At 39.8% G+C, this 16,424-nt stretch overlaps 1 protein-coding gene across 10 annotated transcripts in view; it reads right to left on the bottom strand.

Annotated features, from left to right (window-relative positions):
• The window catches only part of ptprfa (protein tyrosine phosphatase receptor type Fa), a 349,532-nt gene that overhangs the window by 129,776 nt on the left and 203,332 nt on the right, over window positions 1-16,424 (bottom strand). For all 10 annotated transcript variants that reach the window (XM_008278153.1, XM_008278154.1, XM_008278155.1 and 7 more), the window contains 3 exons: window positions 15,639-16,220; window positions 8,383-8,519; window positions 6,835-6,979 (listed from right to left, as the gene is read on the bottom strand). In XM_008278153.1, the coding sequence (XP_008276375.1) occupies window positions 6,835-6,979; window positions 8,383-8,519; window positions 15,639-16,220 (864 nt within the window). The remainder of the gene's footprint in view (window positions 1-6,834; window positions 6,980-8,382; window positions 8,520-15,638; window positions 16,221-16,424) is intronic.

The raw sequence follows: 16,424 nt of genomic DNA, 5'->3' as shown, positions 1-16,424 counted from the left end.
GTTTTTAATATTACAGTAAAAAGATTTTACAGTTGAGGACTAACTGGTTAGTTAATGGCCCCATCTCTGTTAACGGGTAGCACACATCTTTTCTCCTGGACTTGTCATGAGCTTAGCCTGTGACTGCCTGGGGAGCTGGGGAGATATGACCAGTAAAAATGTAATTTTTCTTCTGAATGACTTCACATGATTCAGTATTTCACTGTAGCATATTTATCGACTGGAGCTAAAGTCACGTGGACATTGACGAGTCAAATTAATGACTAAATGAATGATTAAGCAGTGTACCTCTGAGTTAGATCCTTTCATAATTACAGTTTTTCTTAGGTTCATTGTTAAATTAATAATTTTGTCATATAAAATGTTTCTAATTAAATAGATGTGCTTTACAGCAGCACAGAGGTACATCTGTATGTGGTGTTTCATTTTACCAACAGTAACTTGTTGTGTGACAGCCGCCTGCCGCTGCTGAAAACAAAGCTAGTGATGAGATCGTTTTTTCTTTTAGAGCATCTCCCTTGATGACCTTTCAGGCTGCAAATATGGTGTAAATAAAAAGAGCAAGATTGGCAGGTAAATGAAAAGTTGGAGTGAGATGGCAGCAGTGGTCAGAATCTTTAGACTTGTTAGTGAATTTTCTGACGTGATGGGTTTGACAGTCAGAGGAGTGATGAGAGATTGGAAATCAAAGCGACTAGTTTTAAACTTTTGTTTGCAGTGTGACTGCTGGCTCGGAGATTTCTCTCCTGACAGCTAAAACAAGTAGCTGAGCGAGGGTTTCGATTCCTTCTGGGAGCTGTCATAAATACTGCAGCTTCATCTCCCAGTGTGCCAGAGAGGCAGAGATCCAAAGGTAGATATGCAGTCAAGCTCTGAATTAAAGGTGTTCAATAGCGTTAGTGTCAGTGTGGGAACAGTGATCGAAGTCCTGCACATCAGCACTCTCCGTTGCCACATTCTACTTGACAAACTATGATTTTGAAGGAACATGACAGTCATGATAAAAGCTGTCTCTGCAACAGTCTGCTTGTGTTTGCTTGGTCTTACATCATAACATGCCGTATGTATCGACTCGGTGCCTTTATTAGACTATTTGTCAAAATGTGCAATGTGGAACGCCTGGTGATTTGTTACACAGCAGAAAGCAGAATATATACATAAATATCAAGCATCACTAAAGCCCCTACAAATAATGGTGTATGTGGATTTTACGCCTTTTTACAGTGACATTCTCCTTTGTTGCTGCCTTGCTGCTTGAACTTTGTAATTGAGTTGAATGTTCGGGAAAATCAAGCATGACTGGCACATGCGGAAAAAAAGTCAACTTCTAATTAATGCTACACTGCTAGCTGGAAAATTGACATTTGCAATTACACAGTTGCGTAAGTTACACAGCCTGACTGCTGCTGGTATTACTGGGTTCTAATAGTTTGAGTGCACTCAAATGGCTGGCTCAGAATAGGAGGTTCTCCTCCCTTTCTCAGGTAGGAGTCAGTGCCAGAAAGCTCTGTATAAAAGCAGATCTTTACTGGGCATCCCCACCCCTCCAGCTTCTCTTTGACATACACACGTGGACAAAATTGTTGGTACCCCTCGGTTAATGAAAGAAAAAACCACAATGGTCACAAAAATAACTTGAATCTGACAAAAGTAATAATAAATAAAAATTCAATGAAAATTAACCAATAAAATTAGACTTTGCTTTTGAACAGTGGTTCAATAGAATTATTAAAAAAAAATAAACTCATGAAACAGGCCTGGACAAAAATGATGGTATCCCTAGAAAAGACTGAAAATAATGTGACCATAGGGACATGTTCAATCAAGGTGTGTCCTCTAATTAGCATCACAGGTGTCTACAAACTTTTAGTCAGTCAGTCGGCCTATTTATAGGCTTACAGGTAGTCACTGTGCTGTTTGGTAACATGGTGTGTACCACACTAAACATGGACCAGAGGAAGCGAAGGAGAGAGTTGTCTCAGGAGATTAGAAAGAAAATTATAGACAAGCATGTTACAAGTAAAGGCTATAAGACCATCTCCAAGCAGTTTGATGTTCCTGTGACTACAGTTGCACATAGTATTCATAAATTTAACATCCATGGGACTGTAGTCAACCTCCCTAGACGTGGCCATAGGAGGAAAATTAATGACAAATCGAAGAGACGGATAATATGAATGGTGACAAAAGAGCCCAGAACAACCTCTAAAGACATTAAAGGTGAACTCCAAGGTCAAGGTACATCAGTGTCAGATCGCACCATCTGTCGTTGTTTGAGCCAAAGTGGACTTCATGGGAGACGACCAAGGAGGACACCATTGTTGAAAACAAATCATAAAAAAACCAGACTGGAATTTGCCGAACTGCATGTTGACAAGCCACAAAGCTTCTGGGAGAATGTCCTATGGACAAACGAGACAAAACTGGAACTTTTTGGCAAGGCACATCAGCTCTATGTTCACAGACGCAAAAATTAAGCATATCAAGAAAATGGTAAATGGTCTGCACTTACATAGCACTTTTATCCAAAGCGCTTTACAATGTGTTTCTCATTCACCCATTCATACACACATTCATACACCAATGGTGACAGAGCTGCCATAGAAGGTGCTGCCTGCCATTGGGAGGAACTTCAGGTTCAGTGTCTTGCCCAAGGACACTTCGACTGTGTAGGGGATCCAACCACCGACCTTGCAATTGGAGGACAACCGGCTCTACCACCTGAGCCAAAGCCATCAAAAGAACACTGTCTCTGCTGTGAAACATGGAGGAGGCTCTGTTATGTTCTGGGGCTGCTTTGCTGCATCTGACACAGGGTGTCTTCAATCTGTGCAGGGTACAATGAAATCTCAAGACTATCAAGGTATTCTAGAGAGAAATGTGCTGCCCAGTGTCAGAAAGCTTGGTCTCAGTGGCAGGTCATGGGTCTTGAAACAGGATAATGACCCAAAACACACAGATAAAACACCCAAGAATGGCTCAGAGGAAAACATTGGACTATTCTGAAGTGGCCTTCTATGAGCCCTGATCTAAATCCTATTGAACATCTGTGGAAGGAGCTGAAACATGCCGTCTGGAGAAGGCACCCTTCAAACCTGAGACAACTGGAGCAGTCGGCTCATGAGGAGTGGACCAAAATACCTGCTGAGAGGTGCAGAAGTCTCACTGAAAGTTACAGAAATCATTTGATTGCATTGATTGCCTCAAAAGGTTGTGCAACAAAATATTAAGTTAAGGTTACCATCATTTTTGTCTAGGCCTGTTTCATGAGTTTATTTTTTTAAATAACTCTGTTAAACCATGGTTCAAAAGCAATGTCTGATTTTCACTGGTTAATTTTCATTGAATTTTTGTATATTATTACTTTTGTCAGATTCAAGTTATTTCTGTGACCATTGTGGCTTTTTCTTTTATTAACCGAGGGGTACCAACAATTTTGTCCACGTGTGTATGTATAAAAGGATATTCGCTGAATTCATTGCGGTGTAAATGTATAGCTGAGAAAAATTAAAAACCACAATACGCACCCAATGTGTGTGTGCAAAGTTAAGCTACATTTTAATGAAAGATTAATGGCCTGCCATTCCAACACTCCATACTGTGCTCTGCTAGCATGCTGCTCTCACACCACCTTCGACTACATGGTGGAACTTTACATTCATTCCAGCTCGCTACTTTGCATTGCAAGATAAAAGTATAAAAACAAAACCAAAAAATTTAAACATACAGATTTTGCACCTCTGCAATTGTAAAATTCTGGCAACAGCCCAGTTTATGTCTATCCTAAAATCATTGAGACAAAGGCGCAATCCTTGTAATATTATGGTGCACTTATGTTGATATTTTGCTTGTAAATGAACTCATCAGTATTGAGTTAGAATAAAAAGAAGCATCAGCATTCCCTTGATACTTACTTCAAAGCACCAAAAGCAGGACTGCAAGTAGCAGTTTCTTTTATTGTTGATTAAATTCTTGATCTTTTTCTCGATAAATCAGTTAGTTGTGTGTTGTATTAAATGTTAGAAAATTATGAAAAATTACCCATCAGTGTTTTCTAAAGCCCAAGGTGACGTCCTTAAATGTGTTATTTTGTGCACAACCAAAACATATTCAGTTTACTGTCATAGAAAAGGAGTAAATGAACAAGAAAATATTCTAAAATAAGAAGCTAGAATCAGACAATTGAAACTTTTTTGAAACTTATCCAAACTAACAATGTATTACCAATATAGTTAGCGATAATTTCTACAATTGACAACTGATTGATTAATCAGTTAATCATTGCATCTCGAACCAAAAGATGAACCTGATGCGGCAAATGGTTTGCTACACAAAACCACCTAAAAGGTCGTCCTTGGAAACTGTTTGGAAAAGGGCTGGCGCTTTCAAAAAGTTCCTAAAGCAGTTCCTCAGAGCACACTGGTTGGTTATCGCATCACTGCCACTACGGAAACCAAACTGAGCTCAAGTAGGAACCCCCTACATTATTATTTTTTCATTACACAGAATCTTATATATATATCATAGATTTTTCTACATGGTTTTTACAATAAGATTTATACTGGGGGTATAAAAAAGTGCTTTTTCTGCTTGAATTTAAACAATTAGGTGAGTTTAATTCTGATGAAATACAACAGACTCCAAGACTGAATGTTCAAGACAATGCTTGACCCATACTAGGGAGTAAAAGTCAGAACATCGCTGCTTTTACGTTAATGCTAACCATTAGCAAAGTCCGCCAACTTTCTGAGATTGCAATGCTGCATCACTGAGTGAAAAATAATTACACTTCTATCATTACTATCACACTTTGTCTACATACAGGCCATTTACTGTGAGTCAGCTTCAAACTAACCAATACCATGTCAAATAAGTTGTCAGTGTGGCTGCAATTTGTTAAAACAAATGGCCAAAAAGTCGAGCCTAAACAGCAAACGGTTGTTTGCATATCACAGTTGAAGAACCAGCATGGCATATCATCTAAAAATGGAAAGTTAACATGCGTCATATTCCCTGGTATTTCGTATGCTGGGATCCAACCCAGTCTCACAGCAATTCGTGAAATAGTCACGAAACTTAATCTACTGATTCGTGTTTTGCCCAACTTTTTCATGACCTGGAACAGACCCGTCCGACAGAGTCTGTAATGTTTTTGTGTGTACAGCAGGTGGCGGTAATGCACCTGAATGTTGGATGCCAACCACCAAATCAACAGAAGAAGAAGAAGCTGCAGCAGCTAGGCTTAGCTAGTAGCTAATGTAGCCAGCCTAGACAAACTTGCTAAAAGCTTCACAAAGCTACAGATACATTCCCCACCGCTGGCCTCTCAGTTACAATAGTCAGCTGCGATCACAGTACATCTTCAGGTCCCTGTTTTCCTGCACGTGTCCTTCTTTTCAGAGTTGTATTTGTTTACAGAGAAATGAAAGTAATGACGAGCATGTAGCCCCAAGATAGTAAAAGCACTTATATTTTATCACAAATAAACGATAATAGATATGAACGATATTGTTGTGATCACTTTCAGAGCGATCTCAGAACAGCTTCTCTCTGCCTGGATATTTTTTGCCTTTTCTATTTGAATGGATATGGAGTTTATACGCAGTGCTGGTGTTTACAGAATGTTAATGTTGGTCAATGTGGGCTCACACATCTTTATACTGATCTCTATAGTTATTAGTGTGGACGGGCCATAACAGTAAAGAAGAAGAAGAAAAGAACAACAAAATAAAAAACTGTCTAATAGGGGAAAAACGTGGCCCACACACAAAGGATATTCCAACTGAAATGTATTGGTTTGAAATTCATGCTGGGGAACATGAAAAAGTTGGGCAATTCGTGTCCCTGGACACGACTCAGTAGATTCAGTTTTGTGACTATTTCACAAATTGCCGTGAGACTGGATTGTGGGATCACCAGTTGACATGGTTCTATTTTCACAAATCAGATGAATATGAGCAGGTCCACAATGGTCTTCTCTGAGTCTGTTCTTATCATTTTTGTGTACAATAACTGTGTTGATTATGCTACAAATTTGAGCTTTTTATGGTAATTCATGATCCATTTAAGCTAACAAGGCTTACAAAGTAAAGTGTGTTCAGTACACTGTGGCCCATTTAGTTCGTTTAGAGATGACATAGATTTTTCCTGCAACCAATCGATTGGTTTAAGAGTAGATACTATTTCTGTCTGCCAAGATTTTCTTTGGTTGATTTTCTTTTATAGCCTTACTCTGAAGGTAACTTAGTGATGTGTGGGAAAGAATGTTTGGTCTGCTGCCACATTAGTAACAACAGGCCTAAATATGGCCAGTGAAATACTGGATATTTTTTAGGGCAGGCCCCATGAAGGAGCAATTTCTCACTAAAGTACTGCCGATTGTTCACTGTTAGTCTCTTCATTTTAACATAGCCACATCACACATGGAAGAGTCTGCTATTTCTTACAGCTGGCGAACCAGCAGGAGTGGGAGGTTACAAACACTCACTGACACACTCAGGGGACACAGGAAACAGAGTAAGAGAGAGGAAAGCCAACTGGGCTCAGTTGATACCAGAGACCTAATGGATAAGACCAGAGGCTGAGACCGAGAGTCTGAATTAAGAAAAAAAGGGAACAGGACCAAACTGGAGAGTGAGATCAATCTCCAAAACCCTACCCATACATTAATTCCTTAAACTCTACTTACCCGTAAGTTGATTTCATGGTTTTTCTTGGTTCATTTTTATTCAATTTGCTTTAGCTTGAAGCAAGCCAGAATGAATCTTTTCTTTGTTTTGTTTTTAAAAGTGGTGAAGAGGTGTAAAAGTGGCATCAGAGCGCTGTTGTACTTACAAGACTGGGCGGTCCTGGCTTCAATAGGCTGAGTAAAGACTCCTAAACCCATCTCAGATCGTGCCGCCAGAGAAAACATATACAGCGTATCTGGCTTTAGACCATCAACTGCATACGAGCCTGCTGCGTCGAAAGTGACACGATGCTGTGGAGAAATAAAAACCATGAGATCATGATGGCAACAGCTCAAACATATACACTGTACTGGGCAAAAGGTTAAGGTACATCAGGTGTTTTTATTCTCATGCTCATTATCAAAAAGGCAATAGTCAGTCTGGATTACATGAAAAGACAGAAGACATTGAGACAGATTGAATCCACAGAATAACTGTAGCAAAAATACTACTGTTCTTCAACATGCTGAACAACCAACCAGCCGAGTAGCTTGGAAAATCTGTGTGAAAGTGCATTTTTCTCTCTACTTCAAGAGATCAAGAGCCTTTTTTGCTCATACAGTACGGCCAGTGAAATGCTGCATCACTCTGTATGAAGCTTAAGTGCCCATATGATGCTTTTTGAGTTTCCGTTAGTGTGCTAGCGCTTTTTTGTACATGTAAAAGGTCTTTATACTTAAAAATTCCAATGTCCAAAGGGAGTAATTTTCTCCTACAGAAAACACATGTCCTCACCTGCCTGAAACAGCTCATTTAAAGTCCAGGCTTTCTTTTCTATTACCTATCTACGTCAGCATAATACATTTGCATAATGCCTGAACTAGTTTGGAATACCGTCAAGTGTAAAATGAGCTGCTGACATTATTTCTTTACAAGAGCCACTTCTGCTAGTGCTACATTCCCATGCTGACAGATCGGAGGTTAACTTACGTAACCAGCGTAACCTCAGTTTTGTCGATCCAGCTCACCAATTCGAGTAGATATTTTAATTAGCAATGTACAATGTGGGAAAGATAATATTTAAAAAATAAAAGCATAAAAGCATGTAAAGCTATTCTAGTAGACCTCAAAAATAAAACTATAAACCTCTAAATAAGCATAACAAGGGCTCTTTAATTCATACATTACAAAACTATATATTTATACACACACACACACACACACACACACACACACAACTAATCTGTTATAGAATGTATTCACTATTGCAAATGCTGTTATGACCTAAATTTTCTCATATGCTTTTCTGAGATAAATCCAATCAGAGGTGACCGGTACAGGTGGCCTTAAGGGCTCATAACATGAACCTGTTTGCATGAAGTCACTTTGTAAAGTCATTCTGAGATTAGACAATTAAAATGAAATGAAAATTAAAAGACAGGGGTTGCTGCAGGAGCAAACAACAACAGAGCATGAATAAAAACAGCTTTTAAACTGTTGTCTGTACCTGTCAGTTTCAAACAACAAATGTAAGCAGTATTAATTAATTTGCAAAAACATGAGAATCAGCTGCAGAACATATCATTTGGATAGATAACACAATGACAAAAAAACAGCAACTGTGAATACATCAAACATAGAAACGTGCAAACAAGAAAAAAAATATTCAGTGCACATTTCAGTGGAAGGATGATGTTTTAAAGGTGGTATTTACCTTGTCTGTTGGATTGTTGGCCTCCCAGTAGAGCAGTTCAAAGCTAATGATGGGGTCCTGGACAGGCCAAAGCCATGACAGCATGATGCGTGAGTCCAGCTCGGCCTCTGCCTCAAAACCAGATGGCTGAGCTGGAACTGGAGGCAGAAACAAAGACATGAAGAGATGAAAAGATGGGAATAGAGATGGCGAAGAGTGCATCAAGAGTGAAAATAAAAGCAGGGGAGTCAAGAGGTGCAGTGGGCACAGAGTAGCTATTGCGTATTTGGTGAAACGTGGCAGTCAGTACTCATCGGTAATCACAACAGCAACCACACTGAGGAGGTCTAAAAGATGTCATCACCTTAAATTCTCAAAGGTGAAGTCGGTAAACCATGAATCACATTTACTAATGGTGTCTCATGTTCAGGAATTTACCGAAGCGTGATATAGAGGCCACAGCAACAGCTGCTTCCTGGCTATTTGAAGCTTGGACCTGAGTTCACTACTAGTTTTTATAAGAAACACCTTGTAATGCTGGACTGGCAATAGAAAACAGAGAAACAGAGAAACATGGAGCATTTAGCAGCTAAAGAGGTGGAAAGGGTATTTGTTTCAGGAGCTGGTGGAGACCAAACCAGAGCTAGAAAGACAGTGAATACATCCATAAGGTAAATGTTCACGTTGCTCACTGACAGGATGCATAAATAGGCACCTGTTTGCTAACATGCAGCTAACAGCCTCTTGAAATTTCTCTGTGTTTTATTATTATTAATATTAAATATGAATAACATTTTTAGAGGTTAAATAAGCTTTAAAACTCATGAAACTTTGCACACAATTGTAAAATTTAGTTTATGCTAATTAATGGCTGTGTAATGTGGCTCCATAGTGCCCTCTACAAAGTTTTGACATTTGGTAGCCACACCGCGAGAGACTCACTTCCTGCAACAAACCCACTAGTTTACAAGGGAATATGCAGTTTAAAAACATGATAAATGTATTAGTTCATATAATTGTCACATGTTTGTGATAAACAGAGATGGGCAGCAGTGGAGGAAGTACTCAGATCCTTTACTTAAGTGAAAGTAGTAGTACCACACTGTCAAATTCTTGCATTGAAAATGTTATTTTCAGTAAAAGTATGTAAGTAAAATTAGGAAAAAAGCACTGTGTTATCAAAATTCTTGTAGACTAATTGTAGCAACTGGACATTGCTTGAGTTCCTTGATGAGGTTTCACCTCTCATCCAAGAGGCTTCATCAGTTCTGACTGATTAGTTGGAGTTCCAGATACTGATATCCTTAAGGAGCCTTTAACACTTGAGTTTCGGATTCAGTTGGGGGTTGTTGCTCCTCCCCCTTGTTCTGTGAGTTGTTAGTACTCCCCCTGCCACAATGGGGTTCGTTAGGGTCTTTTGTGGCGAGGTGTGAATGTGGTTTCATCTTCCTGGGGAGAGTTTTTGGGCTTGGTTTTTAACCGGTTGGGGGTTGTTGCTTCGGCCTTCCCGTGTTTTTGGGGGTTGGGTTTTCCGTTTTGCCTTGGTTGGTTTTTTTCCTCCTTTTTTCAACCCTTTTTTCTTCCTTGGCCAAATTTTTTTTTTTTTTTTTTTCATTTGGTTTTCTTTTTTCTTTAGGTTGCGGTTGGCTTGTTGGTTCTTTTCCGGGGAGGTTGGTTTTTTTTTGTTGGGCCTTGGGTTTTTGTTTTTTTTTTTTCCCGGTTTTCCGGTTTTGGGCATTCCTCGTTGCCCTGGACTGCGTACACCATGTTGCTTTGTTTATGTCTCTGTGTCTTGTCCTTAGGGTGAACCAGTTTCTGTCTCAGGGTGTTGGTGGGCTTGAAGTGAACTGGAATGTAGTTTTTGTTAAAAATCCTCCTGAGCTTTTCAGAAACTCCTGCAATATAAGGGATGACTATGTTGTTTTGTTTCTTGGTCTTTTCTTCTCTTTCTCCTCTGGGTTTTGTAGAGGATTTAATGAAAGACCAGCTTGGGTAGCCACAGGCTTTGAGTGCTGTTTCGATATGCCTTTGTTCCTCCTCCTCTTTTCTTGCTGTCCTGGTAAGCACGTTCTGGGCCCGGTGTTCTAGGGTTCTTATTAGTCCAAGCTTGTGTTCCAGTGGGTGGTGGGAGTCAAACAGCAAAAATTGGTCTGTGTGAGTGGGTTTCCTGTATATCTTTATGTCCAGGCTTCTGTCTTCTTCTATGTGCACAGCACAGTCCAAGAAGGCCAGACTCCCTCCTCTGATGTCTTCCTGGGTGAACTTGATGTTTTTGTCCACCACACTGATGTGCTCCATGAAGGCTTCTACTTTCAGTGTTCTGATTTTAACCCAGGTGTCGTCCACATATCTGTAGCGGTGGCTGGGAGCAGATCCTGCAAAAGAAGTCAGGGCTTTGCTTTCTACTTCTTCCATGTACTGGTTGGCCACTATGGCCGACACCGGTGAGCCCATGGCACAGCTATGTTTCTGTCTGTAGAAACCTCCCTGGAACTGGAAATAAGTGGTCATCAGGCAGAAGTCTAGCAGAGCACAGATGTAGTCTGGAGTGAGCTTGGTCCTGTCGGTCAGGGTGTTGTCCTGTAGGAGAAGTTTCCTCACTGTTGTAACAGCTTCTGTTACAACTTCTGTGGGATGCAAGTTCAAAGAGAGGTGACATCCTGTGATACCAAAGTTTCTTTTGAGTCCTGTGAGTTTCTTATGTGATGATTTATTCCAACCAGTGGAGCTAAAATGGAGGCAAGGTGTTTTGCAATCTTGTAGGTGACGTAGTTACTGCTGCTGCTGATGGGTCTAAGCGGAGTACTTCTTTGTGTATCTTTGGGAGACCATGCAGACAATGCAAGGAATGGCTTCCCCTGGGTACAAACGGTAATATAGTGTACAGTCAATTACTTGGTCCTTTTCTAAGTGTTGTAAACAGTTAATTGCCTTAGTCTTGTATTTGTTGGTGTAATCTTGTTTCAGTGTCTCATATGTGGTTGGTTAGTGCAGCGAGGAATGCCAAGACCTGTACATCGGGGAGACAAAACAAATGCTCCACAAGCGCATGGCTCAGCACAGAAGAGCCAGCTTCTCAGCAATCCACAGGCATCTTAAGGACAAAGGACACTCATTTGAAGACAACAAGGTACAGATTTTGGCCAGGGAGGACAGATGGTTTGAAAGAGGGGTGAAAGAAGCCATCAAACTGGAAAGCCCATCCCTCAACAGCGGTGGAGGTCTGAGGCATCACCTCTCACCTGTTTACAACTCAGGCCTAAGAACTCTCCCCAGGAAGATGAAACTGCATTCACACCTAGCCACAAAAGACCTTCACGAACCCCATTGTGGCAGGGGGAGTACTAACAACTCACAGAACAAGGGGGAGGAGCAACAACCCCCAGCTGAAACTGAAACTCAGGTGTTAATGACTCCTTAAGGATATAGGAGGGCATCTGGAACTCCCAACTAGCCAGTCAGAAGTGATGAAGCCGCTTGGGTAAGAGGTTGAAACATCTTCAAGGAACTCAAGCAAGTCCAGTTGCTACGATTAATCTACGAGAATAACCATGACCTGGATGACTGAGAATCTTCACACACATGTTGTCAAAGTAAATGTACTCAATGCAGAAAAATGTATTGTGTGACTGTTGTACTATAATACAGTGTATTATATCATTACATTGTTTATACTCATGCATGTTACAAAAGGCCATACCACCTGATCCTCAAAGTCACAACTGAGAACAGTTAACATTAGCTTAATTAAAATCAGATTTAGATGCATTAAAATACAAATGGTGCCCAACTCCATTCTACAGTAGTTCATTGTTTAGCTTCCATGACAATCTGCCTTTCTGCTTCCCCAAACTAGGAGCGAGCAAACAACCAGATCCCACGTTTACTATGTATAAGTACCTCATACTACTACCACTTTATGAAACAGAACCATCACTTTAACCATCTCTATTTGTGTATTATATTCATAGTTTCCCAATTCCAACTTGAACAGAAGTCTAATTAGCCAACTTGAACATTTACTAATATGAGGGAATCAATTCAGAAAGCTCAGCCAAATAAAGCAAGTCACAGGAGCCCTCTAGGACACCTTGACACTAAATAAAATAGGATTTGATGAGTATTGGATCTAATATTCAATATTTCTCAGATAACCAATATTATTCTATTTTTTATTATTTTTTAAAACTGATTCAAGAAAAAGTAATTTAAAAATGTGCTACTTTGGCTCTGTTGCAGTGGCCTCTCTATCTGCAGTCTGTCCTCTGTGGTCCCTAACAATGTCCTTGGTTACAAATCATGAGTAATAGCTGATCTACCCTTCGGATACATTTTGAAAAGTTCTCTCTTTAATTAAATGCGTAAAACATAAATAAACAAGTACATTTTAATCCTGTTTTGTGAAGGACTTTGCATTTTTCAAAATGTTGACCACAAGATTTTCATTTTTACAGCAAATGTATATCAGTTCCAAATATTGGTAATCGATCTTCTTGATTGCTAATAATTATATCAGCCCTAAAAAATACCCCTTATATAAATCAAAGGCACGTTTGAGTGTGAAATAAATAATGAGTGGCATCAAATTATCAGAATGATCTAAACCAATGGCTTTTCTGTGCTGTAAAGTCCTGAGAGGTAACAATTAAATTAAGTGAAAGTTTTGATAAGTAAGTTAAGTGCCTTTTTACACATCTGGGTAATAATATGTCAGACTTTTTCATCTTGTTTTTCAGACTCCAGGTAGTTTAAAAAAAAATCTGGATTTTGTAAGACTACCAACATATTTCAATTTGCCTAAAAACAAAGCAGACCCTGTGATGTTTTCATTTATTGTTAATATGAACACATGGACAGATTTTATTGTAGTGATTAATTCATTGTAGTGATGTACTGATAATAAACAGTAAAAAAAAAAAAAAAATACTTTCGTTACTTTCTTTTCCTTCATCAATTTGAATTAAAGTAAAATCCTTTCCTTCAGCTACCAAAGGTTCATATTTCACAAACAAATGAAGCTGGATGTGATTGGTTTTATTTTCCAATGCAGCCCTGGTGTGATTTGCTTCTTCCAGCTGAGCACAGTAAGGTAAGAGCATTGAAAAACAAGCTTTCTGTGAATGAAACGCTATTATTATTGCATGCAAGCAACTGCTTTGTCCTCAAAGATAAGGTATGCAAGGCCTTTATATTCCACACACACCCACACATACTGTATACAATGTGCTCCTGAGGATCCTTCTACAATAATCTCAGCTGGTGAATATTTAACACACTTACGTTTCACATTACAGCTGAGTGATTGGATTTATTTCTGCTGCTACCAAATACATTTTTTCATGGGTCAATTACGCACACATTTAACACAAGCTGACGTTTGGCTTCATGCAAGCGGACAGGCATCAATCTGAATTACACAACTCACTGTGTCTAAGTCAGAGGTGCTGCTTGCAGCAGTGACTTTTAGCTGTAGACTGCTGGTTATGTCACACAGTTAACTGTATTGCTGTTAATGATTCTAAGAACCCATCTCCGGAGGTGACACATAACCAACTGCATTAAGTCAAATCTATTTGTTACAGCACACACTTGCTATCCTTTTATTTTAAGAAATGCATGTGCTGACATGCGAGGAAGCAGAACACAATAATGTAACATTTATTTTTGTCTTGTTCTATCGTGCTATAGCTGTCAAATTTATGGTTAATTTGACTTTATGAAAGCAGCCTATAGAACCTGAGAACTGCATTGAGAGAAACACATGTACATCAACACCACAGTCAAAAAGAAAGTGTTCATAGCATGCACACCAGTTGTTTTGAGATTTCAACAACACTAAACACAAGGGCTGTGGTGTCCACACAGAAAAGTCTTTCTCAAACAGTCTTTTGGGATGTATCCATCATCCTTGGAAGTGGGAGGAACAGACCTGTTAAGATCCTTACATTTTTCCAGCTTTGATCTGGCTCAACTTAATGGAGACTGCAATGTGTAGCATATTTAACCATAACGTTGGGTCCAAACTAATTGACACCATGTCAAAGAAGTCACCTTAGTGGCTGCATTTTGCTCTAAAGGATGGCCACAAAGTCAAGTGTAAACTTTGCAAACATTAGTTTGCATATCACAGCTCAACAACCAACATATAGATATAATCTAACAATGGTAGTCTAACTGCTCTATCCTCAGTAGTATTTGTGCTGGGATTACCAATTGATATAGTTCTATTTTCAGAAATTGTATGAATATGGGCAGGTAAGTTTGTTGTTATGATTTCAGTATGAAATAAGGTTAACATGATTTAATGCTACAGATTATTCTTTCAGGCTTATTCATTAAGTACAGCAAGCAGGGTGCACTCAGTGCACTTGAGCTGCTTTTGTTCATTTTGAGATCATGTGTAATTTTTTTCCCCAATGACCAATCAATCAGGTGAAGAGAAGGCATAATTTCAGTTGACTAAAGATGTGCTACATACTCAAAACATGCTCAATTTTAGAAAAGTTTTTGGAACTGGTACACAGCTGAACTTTGTGACTAGGTGGTGATGAAAGAACAATGAGCTAAAAGAATACAACTTTTTCCTCAGAAGTTGTTGAAAACCAGATGTAAATTGTAAAAAGTTTGCATGCGACACTTACATTCATCAGGCGTTCAAAGAACATCGCTGCATAATGAAAGCTAATGTGTCTGCTGGATAGGGCTGCCTATAATGGTTATTTTCATAGCTGGTTAATCTTTTGTTTTCTCAGTTAATCAATTACTTGTTTGGTCTTTAGGATTTCGGAAAATTTTGAGCAATGTCAATCATGTCTTCAGATTTCTGTCTACAACCCAAAGATGTTCAGTCTACTGTAATAAAGAAAGAAAAAAAATATTCAAAATAAAGAAGCTGGGACTAAAAAATGATAATTTGTTTGACAACTAATAAATTTATCTTTGCAGATATACTACTGGATCTAACAATAGGTGTCCATTTTCAACCATTTGCACATACAACTGTATAAGGAGACAAAATGTCAAACTAACAGCTCCTCCCATTGCACCCCAGTGGCCAAAAAATATCTATCAATGCAGCTTCAGGTAACACTGTGAAAACTAGTGTTTTTAAATACTAAAGAATTTTTGCATGATAATTCGATGCTTTATTTCAGCAAATAATCTAAATAATTCTTCCACTGCTGCTAAGCACAAAATGATGCAGAAAAAGTGTGACAGTCTGCTAATAAAGTAGTGTGACTGTAGCACCTTCACAGATCAGTACATTTAGCTCTCACCTCCCTGCTGGGTTTTGATCTGTAGAATGTCAGAAGGAGGCCCGTCTCCCACAGAGGTGAAGCCCAGCACTCGTAGGCTGTAGGTGATATCTGTCGTCAGGCCTGAGATGGTGGTGAACTGGCTGTCATCTGTGTTGTGTTTCTGCCAGGCGCTGAGTGGGGCATCGGGGTCGGTGCTGTAGTAGACCCGATATCCCCGGATTTGGCCATTGGGCTCCTCTGGAGTTTCCCACTGGACCAGCATCGTGCTGGAGCTGAGCATGCGTGCCTGGACATGAAGAGGCGGTGATGAGGGTGCCTGCTCGCTTGTCCGTGTGTCCACTATACCGCTGGGAGGCCCCCGGCCTACATTGTTGACGGCCATGACGCGAAACTCGTATTCAGAGAAGGGGCTGAGGCCACCGATGCTGTATCGGGTTGTGGCAACGCCGTCTACTTCTTGGAAACCATTGTCAGAAAGTTTGGCACGGTACTGAATCACATAGTAGGACACAGGTTCTGGGTTGCCAGAGTCCCAGGTGAGGGTGACACTGGTGGCTGTGGTTTCTGTCACAATGAGGGACGTGGGCGGCTTTGGTAGAGCTGTTAGGGAGTGGAGACAGACACAAAAGTCAGAACAACATGTCTGTACAGTCTTATTCCACCTCTCTGGCATGAAAGTCCAGGAAGAACGCCCACTGAAGCTCTGAGTACATGGAGTCGCGCAGCACTGCCAATCTATTGGACAATTATCTTCCCTGATCTGTACTGTGCCAGCAGGCTCAGCACATGTACTATGTTACCAAG

Source organism: Stegastes partitus, unplaced genomic scaffold, assembly GCF_000690725.1.
Source record: "Stegastes partitus isolate 25-593 unplaced genomic scaffold, Stegastes_partitus-1.0.2 Scaffold117, whole genome shotgun sequence".
NCBI classification, from domain to species: domain Eukaryota; kingdom Metazoa; phylum Chordata; class Actinopteri; family Pomacentridae; genus Stegastes; species Stegastes partitus.
Note: the sequence above shows the minus strand (reverse complement) of the source record. Positions and strands in the feature narration are given on the sequence as shown.